Source organism: Salvelinus sp. IW2-2015, linkage group LG2 (assembly GCF_002910315.2).
Source record: "Salvelinus sp. IW2-2015 linkage group LG2, ASM291031v2, whole genome shotgun sequence".
Classification (NCBI taxonomy): Eukaryota; Metazoa; Chordata; class Actinopteri; order Salmoniformes; family Salmonidae; genus Salvelinus; species Salvelinus sp. IW2-2015.
Window position 1 is genome coordinate 19,591,917 of NC_036839.1, and position 8,870 is coordinate 19,600,786.

At 42.5% G+C, this 8,870-nt stretch overlaps 1 protein-coding gene across 5 annotated transcripts in view; it reads left to right on the forward strand.

Annotated features, from left to right (window-relative positions):
- The window catches only part of LOC111976399 (ly6/PLAUR domain-containing protein 6B), a 50,095-nt gene extending 41,225 nt beyond the window's left edge, over nt 1–8,870 (forward strand). For all 5 annotated transcript variants that reach the window (XM_070447745.1, XM_024005237.2, XM_070447743.1 and 2 more), the window contains 2 exons: nt 7,535–7,665; nt 7,859–8,870. In XM_070447745.1, coding sequence (XP_070303846.1) covers nt 7,535–7,665; nt 7,859–8,056 — 329 coding nt within the window. In that variant the 3' untranslated portion in view covers nt 8,057–8,870. The remainder of the gene's footprint in view (nt 1–7,534; nt 7,666–7,858) is intronic.

An 8,870-nucleotide genomic window follows, 5' to 3' on the forward strand; every position in this document is an offset into this window, starting at 1 on the left:
CTCACAATTTTGCCTAAGAACACAGCATGAATAAAGAATGGACCAACACATCCTCCGAGAGCAACTTTCTCCAACTATCCAGGAACAGTTGGGTGACGAACAATGCCTTTTCCAGCATGATGGAGCCCCTTGCCATAAGGCAAAAGTGATAACTAAGTGGCTCGGGGAACAAACATCAATATTTTGGGTCCATGGCCAGGAAACTCCAAGACCTTAATCCCATTGAGAACTTGTGGTCAATCCTCAAGAGGCAGGTGGACAAACAAAACCCCACAAATTCTAACATACTCCAAGCATTGATTATGCAAGAATGGGCAGCCATCAGTCAGGATGTGGCCCAAAGTTCATTGAAAGCATGCCAGGGCGGATTGCAGAGGTCTTGAAAAAGAATGGTCAACACTGCAATATTGACTGCAAATTCTGACCCATGGGAATGTGAATGAGAAATAAAAGCTGAAATAAATCATTCTCTCTACTATTATTCCGACATTTCACATTCTTAAATAAAGTGGTGACTAATGGACTAAAACAGGGAATTTTTACTAGGATTAAATGTCAGGAATTGTGAAAAACTGAGTTTAAATGTATTTGGCTAAGGTGTATGTAAACTTCCGACTTAAAATGTACTTTTTTMATGTAGCCTAGGCCTACTGGTTGTATGAATTTGGAATTTATCGTCCCACAACTGTCCCAGAGTCTGTTTGGGCTATTTATTATAGTAGATTGACAGCCTATTCCTGTCGAAACAGAAATAAATAAAGTAATTAAAAATAGGCTACTAAAGCATGATTTGGCCACATAGGATCATTAGATTCCCATAACTGTAAAAAAAAAAAAAAATTGTAGATTCGTTTTAAAATTGCAAATGTGCAATTTCGGCAGCGCGTGCTGCAAATACCAAATAGATGATTTTTGAGTTCAGACTGTCAGTGAAAGTAGGGAGCCCAGCCAGGTATATCACAATATTTCAATTAATCCTGGGAAAACATAGTTTGGAAAGCAAATGGCTATTGCTGTAAAGAGAGAACGGTCTTTTAGTTATCAAAAGTCTCAACTTAATTGTGCCACCACAGTAGGCCTATAGCCTATCTTATTGGCACTAGCGGAGAGCATCGGSCCCAGTGAGGACGCACTACGCATATTTACCACTGCACATATTCACTCTTGAACATTGTWGGGTCTGTGTCACTTAAAAGTTTGTTTTTGGACAATAATTTCCTCCTCCAGTTTAGATGGACGTCATATTCTCTTTGTGTCTCCCCTTCTTGTAGGCCTATTATATGGACAGCGTCGTTTTTATTGATTGTTTGTCAGTGTTAGCAGAGTAGGCTACCCTGTAATTTGTCATATTAAAATTGATTCTGCTAATGTCTCCAGTCATATAAAGTGTCATAAAGTAGAATTGCATGAAATGTGTTTTTCCTGTGCAAGGAAAGAAGAAACCTGATATAGCCTAAATCCCAGGCCTCTACACTATAAAGTTGAACAGTCTTTTGAGAACAGTGATTGAGTTATATTATTAGCCTAAATTATGACTAGCGAATCTACTCYTCACGTTATGAATAGTAGGGTTTACATCTTACATAAGTATGCAAATGCGATGATGCATGAAATGCTTTATTATAAATTCTGATCCCATTTGGGCTACTATCTCCTGCCAATGTAACATTTTTTTTTACTTTTAGGAAACGTTCAGTTAAAGTTATGAAATACCAAGAAAATAATGTTTTCATGTTCCTTAAATGTGCTAATAATGTTCCAAAGCCAAGCAGCCATCTTGCACTATTCCCAGAAAGTTGTGGGAAGGTTGTATGCAAAATAACCATAGGATTACCACGCTCTCACCAAGCAGCAGGTAGCTTAGCGGTTAAGAGCTTTGGCAAGGTGGAAAGATCTGCTGTTCTGCCCTTGACCAAGGCAGTTAACCCACAACAAGAACTGCTCCTCGGGCGCCGATGACATGGACACCGATTAAGGCAGCCCCCGCACCTCTGATTCAGAGGGGTTGGGTTAAATGCGGAAGACACATTTCAGTTGAATGCATTCAGTAGTGCCACTGACTAGGTATCCCTTTTCCTTAAGAAACATATGGTTCTCAGAACGTATGTGCTAACTGGGAGGCACTTAACCCCCCACAAAGTAGAATTACTGCACTGTTGAGGCGTCAGCATGCTTCAGTTCGACTGGCGGCTAGCGAACCGAACAGGCGAACCGAACAGCATGCTCCGGTCAAAGATCTTCGCTTGAAAAACAAGAAATAAGCAGCAATAGTACTGTTTGTCCATTTTGAGAAGCCATAGCAAGTATGCTGTGCATTCGGAAAGTATTCAGACCCCTTGACTTTTTCCACATTTTATTACGTTACAGCCTTTTTCTAAAATATAAAAAATCTGCATTAATCTACACACAATACCCCATAGTGACAAATGCAAAAACAAGTTTTTAGAAATGTTTGCAAATGTATAAAACATTTCAAACAGAAATACCTTATTTATATAAGTATTCAGACCCTTTGCTATGAGACTCAAAAATTATCTCAGGTGCATCCTGTTTCCTTTGATCATCCTTGATGTTTCTACAACTTGATTGGAGTCCACCTGTGGTAAATTCAAATGATTGGACATGATTTGGAAAGGCACACACCTGTCTAAATATGGCCCCACAGTTGACAGTGCATGTCAGAGCAAAAATCAAGCTATGAGGTTGAAGAAATTGTCCGTAGAACTCCGAGACAGGATTGTGTCGAGGCACAGATTTGGGGAAGGGTACCAAAACATTTCTGAAGCATTGAAGGTACCCAAGAACGCAAGGGCCTCCATCATTGTTAAATCAAAGAAGTTTGGAACCAGCAAGACTCTTCTTAGAGCTGGCCACCCGGCCAAACTTAGCAATCAAGGGGGAAGGATCTTGGTCAGGGAGGTGACCAAGAACCCTATGGTCACTTTGACAGAGGGCTAGAGTTTCTTTGTGGAGATGGGAGAACCTCCCAGAAGGACAACCATCTCTGCAGCACTCCACCAATCTGGCCTTTATTGTAGAGTGGCCCGACAGAAGCCACTCCTCAGTAAAAGGCACATGACGGCCTGCTTGGAATTAGTCAAAAGGCTCCTAAAGACTCTCAGACCATGAGAAACAATGCAACCAAGATTGAACTCTTTGGCCTGAATGCCAACCTTCGCGTCTGGAGGAAACCTGGCACCATCCCTACGGGGAAGCATGGGGGTGGCAGCATCATGCTGTGGGGATGTTTTTCACCGGCAGGGACTGGGAGACTAGTCAGGATCGAGGGAAGGATGAATGGAGCAAAGTACAGAGAGATCCTTAATGAAAACCTGCTCCAGAGCACTCAGGACCTCAGACTGGGGCGAAGGTTCACCTTCTAACAGGACAACGACCCTAAGCACACAGCCAAGACAACGCAGGAGTGGCTTCAGGACAAGACTCTGAATATCCTTGAATGGCCCAGACAAAGCCTGGACTTCAAAACGATCAAACATCTCTCGAGAGACCTGAAAATAGCTGTGCAGCAACGCTCCCCATCAAACCTGACAGAGTTTGAGAGGATCTGCAGAGATGAATGGGAGAAACTCCCCAAATAAGGTTTGCCAAGCTTGTAGCGGCATATCCAAGAAGACTCAATGCTGTAAACGCTACCAAAGGTGTTTTTACCAAGTACTGAGTAAAGGGTCTGAATACTTATATATATATAAATTAGCAAAAATGTATAACCTGTATTTGGTTTGTCATTATGGGGTGTTGTGTGTAGATTGATTAGGGGGGAAAAAATATTTAATACATTTTAGAATAAGCTGTAACCTAACAAAATGTGGAAACAGTTAAGGGGTCTGAATACTTTCCGAAGACACTGTACAGTATATGTATATGTACAGTACCAGTCAAAAATTGCACACAGCTACTCATTCAAGGGTTTTTCTTTATTTTGACTATTTTATACATTGTATAATAATAGTGAAGACATCAAACCTATTAAATAAACACATATGGAATAATTTTTAAACCAAAAAAGTGTTAAAACAATTCCAAATCTATTTTACATTGACAGTTTTGCACACGCTTGGCATTCTCTCAACCAACTTCACCTGGAATGCTTGAACAGTTTGAAGGAGTTCCTACATGTGCTGAGCACTTGTTGGATGCTTTTCCTTTACTCTGCAGTTCAACTCATTCCAAACCATCTCAATTGGGTTGAGGTTGGGTGATTGTGGAGGCCAGGTCATCTGATGCAGCACTCCATCACTCTRCTTGGTCAAATAGCCCTTACACAGCCTGGAGGTGTGTTGGGTCATTGTCTTGTTGCAAAACAATTGATAGTCCTACTAATCGCAAACCAGTTGGGATGGCGTACCGCTGCAGAATGCTGTGGTAGCKATGCTAGTTAAGTGTACATCACAGACAATGTCACCAGCCAAGAACCCCCACACCATCACACCTCCTCCATGCTTTACAGTGGGAACCACCCATATGGAGATCATCCGTTCACCTGCGTCTCACAAAGACACAGCGGTTGGAACCAAAAATCTTAKATTTGGACTCATCAGACCAAAGGAAAGATCTCCACCGGTCTAATGTCCATTGCTCGTGTTTCTTCGCCCAAGCAAGTCTCTTCTTATTATTGGTGTCCTTTAGTAGTGGTTTCTTTGCAGGAATTCGACCATGAAGGCCTGATTCACGCAGTCTCCTCTGAACAGTTGTTGTTGAGATGTGTCTGTTACTTGAACTCTGTGAAGCATTTATTTGGGCTGCAATCTGAGGCTGGTAACTCTAATGAACGTATCCTTTGCAGCAGAGGTAACTCTGGGTCTTCCTTTCCTGTGGCAGTCCTCATGAGAGCCAGTTTCATCATAGCGCTTGATGGTTTTTGCAACTGCAATTGAGGACACTTTAAAAGTTCTTGAAATTTTCCGAATTGACTGACCTTCATGTCTTAACGTAATGATAGGCTGTCATTTCTCTTCGCTTATTTGAGCTGTTCTTGCCATAATATGGACTTGGTCTTTTACCAAATAGGGCTATCTTCTGTATACCACCCCTACATTGTCAGAACACAACTGATTGGCTCAAACGCATTAAGAAGGAAAGAAATTCCACAAATTTACTTTTAACAAGACACACCTGTTAATTGAAATGCATTCCAGGTGACTACCTCATAAAGCTGGTTGAGAGAATGCCAAGAGTGTGCAAAGCTGTCATCAAGGCGGGCATGAAGAATCTCAAATATAAAATATATTTGGATTTGTTTAACACTTTTTTGGTTACTACATGATTCCATATATGTTATTTCATAGTTTTGATGTCTTCACTATGATTTTACAAAGTGTATATCTTTATATATTTACCAACAAAAATATATGTGGGATTGGAAATTATGCAGACGATTACATTGCAATCTATCTGCAATTTTAAAGCTGATCTACCCCCTAATTATTTACATTTTTTTAATAATCTGAATGGAGATGTTGTTATTTGTAACTGTAGGACAGGAAGAAAGCGCATGGCATTATCTAATTGTCATATTTTGCTGATGATTGTTAAATTGTAAAAAATGCCAATAAAGATATATATTTTTTAAAACATATAGATAATAAACATTTTAATTACATTTGTCGGATATAGGCCTAAATGTCCAGAGGGGAATCCCAACCGTGTCAATTTCTTTTCTCAACGGTGCTGGTGGAAAGGCGACAGAGRCAACAACATTAATGCTTATAGCTAAATAGTTATCTAGCGAGATAGCTTGTAGTATGGCTAGTTAAGTTTTGAATTGGCTATATAAACTCAGCAAAAAAAGAAATGTCCCTTTTTCAGGACCCTGTCTTTCAAAGATAATTCATAAAAATCCAAATAACTTTCCAGATCTTAATTGTAAAGGGTTTAAACACTGTTTCCCATGCTTGTTCAATGAACCATAAACAATTAATGAACATGCACCTGTGGAACGGTCGTTAAGACAGATTACAGACGGAGGCAATTAAGGTCACAGTTATGGCTGATAGAGGCTGGACTGAGGGCTTGTAGGCCTGTTGTAAGGCAGGTCCTCACCCGACATCACTGACTACAACGTCACCTATAGGCACAAACCCACCGTCGCTGGACCAGACATGACTGGCAAAAAGTGCTCTTCACTGACGAGTCGCGGTTTTGTCTCACCAGGGGTGATGGTCAGATTTGCGTTTATTTTCGAAGGAATGAGCGTTACACTGAGGCCTGTACTCTGGAGCTGGATCGATTTGGAGGTGGAGGGTCCATCATGGTCTGGGCCGGTGTGTCACAGCATCATCGGACTGAGCTTGTTGTCATTGCAGGCAATCTCCACGTTGTGCGTTACAGGGACGACATCCTCCTCCCTCATGTGGTACCCTTCCTGCAGGCTCATCCTGACATGACCCTCCAGCATAACAATGCCACCAGCCGTACTGCTCGTTCTGTGTGTGACTTCCTGCAAGACAGGAATGTCAGTGTTCGTTCTGCCATGGCCAGCGAAGAGCCCGGATCTCAATCCCATTGAGCACGTCTGGGACCTGTTGGATCYGAGGGTGAGGGCTAGGGTCATTCCCCCCCAGAAATGTCCGGGAACTTGCAGGTACCTTGGTGGAAGAGTGGGGTAACATCTCACAGCAAGAACTGGCAAATCTGGTGCAGTCCATGAGGAGGAGATGCACTGCAGTACTTAGTATCTGGTGTGGCCACCAGCTGCATTGACTGTTACTTTTGATTTTGACCCCCCCCCCCCTTTGTTCAGGGACACATTTTTCCATTTCTGTTAGTCACATGTCTGTGGAACTTGTTCAGTTTATGTCTCAGTTGTTGAATCTTGTTATGTTCATACAAATATTTCCACATGCTGAAAATGAACGTAGTTGACAGTGACAGGACGTTTCTTTTTTTGCTGAGTTTAGTTAGCCTATAAAATAATGATAGACTACCTGCTGCTGAAATGTCTCTCTCATCTGGCAACTGCCCACTTGCACTAGCACACACACAGATGATGCACAGCACACACACAGAGACGCACGCGCTGAAGGGAAGGCCTAATTCTAATCATGGCTGATATGTAGATTTTTTTTTTTACATTTTAAAAGGGAAACACAATATTAAAATTCCACAACTTTTCCAGGATTGTCATGACCGTACGAACCCTTATTTGACAACTTGTAACAGTGCATCRTGGGCATTCAGGCTGGCGTATTCTCAAACTGCGCATTCTCAAACTCTAACAGTCTACTGGCATGTAGACACCGGATTCACAGACTAGCTGCAAATAAACTTAAACAAAGCGGAATCAGGATATGAATGCCCACTCCCCATTGCTTATCAATGCAGATCCCGCTTTTATTCTGCTTTGATCAACCTTTTTTTGACTCTGTCTCTGAATCTGGGCCGTGATAGGCCACTTTGTTTTATAGCAGAGCTGGGATGCAGTTCCCCAAAAATATGGCGCTCCGGACAGCTCCGGCCCATGTCAAGCCAGCTAACCAGTTGAGTAATGTATATTTCTTTGTTATCCTTTCCTCAGATACACAGTTCTGTATGACAGTGCACCACTTCACCAGTCATGGCAAGACCAAGTTTGTGACCAAAAAGTGTGCTGCCAGAGAGCTGTGTCACGCTTCAGGCTGTAGACATCACAGGGACATGGGTCACACAGTAAGTCCATACACCAAAACCCATCCACAATAACCCACCATCATCTGTCTACTCAGGAATTTGTAGAATCAGCTGAAAAGTATTTGTCATTACTGCTGCCCTTGTGTTTTGATTTTGTTGTCGCTCACTCCTCCGCTCTCTCTCCTCTCCCTCTCTCTCTCCCTCTCTCTCCCTCTCTCTCTCTCTCTTGTAGGAGTGTGTGTCGTGCTGTGAGGGTATGATCTGCAACGTGGAGGTCCCCACCAACCACACCAATGCTGTGTTTGCCATGAGGCAGCAGGCCTACAGCTCAGCCCCACCCCAGGCCCCTGTGAGGACAGCGTGGCGCTGCTACTGGATGACATTACTCACCACCCTGGGCCTGGGGTTGACCAGACTGGCCCTACTGTGACACTGCTGTCCCTCAGAGCATGTCCCTATAGAGGGGACCAGACTATACCAGACCAGCATGTTCCTCTGAACATGGAGGATGTGTGTTGTTACAAGTGTGGTGGTAATCTGTGTTAAAGATGTCACATAGATCAATRGAACAATCACGAAGGACTACAGCAGTGTCCTAATGAATGATGCTTGGTTTGATAACATTGGTTGCATCTACATAAGCCAATGGGACTGGAGAAAGCATCCATGGAATCAATAGAATTGGACAAAGACCAATGGTCAGTGGATCTATAGAATTGGATGTAGCTTGCTGGCTAGTGGAGTTGGCAAGCAGAGGAGTTAGCCGGAAGGGTTCAAGGAGGATCATGCCCATCATAAGTCTAATGTCCATTGCTGATTCAAAGATGGATGCCCAGTGACCGATCCTTCAATCAGCCCTGGCCAGAGCCCCAACTACTATACGGAGCATGCCGAATGAGAGGCTGGAACCGGGAGACTTTAAATGTTCCACAGAACAWTCCCTAGGATTATTCATGGTCCTGGGAATGTTAATCGTGTGTTTTCTGTGGGATTCTGCAGCACTGCAGCACATGGACCAGGAATGACTGGACACATAGGCATGCCCCATGCCCATTGGATCAGGGAGAACTTTGGGAGACGATGATAGACATGGAATCTGGCGTAAATGTATTAGTACTTGATCCATAGTATGGCACAAAATGAAAGCCATTTTGCACTTGAATGTTTTGTTAAGAAATATTGTTACTTGTATTTTTTTATAGCATAACTTGTGAATATCCTTAAATAAAATGGAAAGAACTATA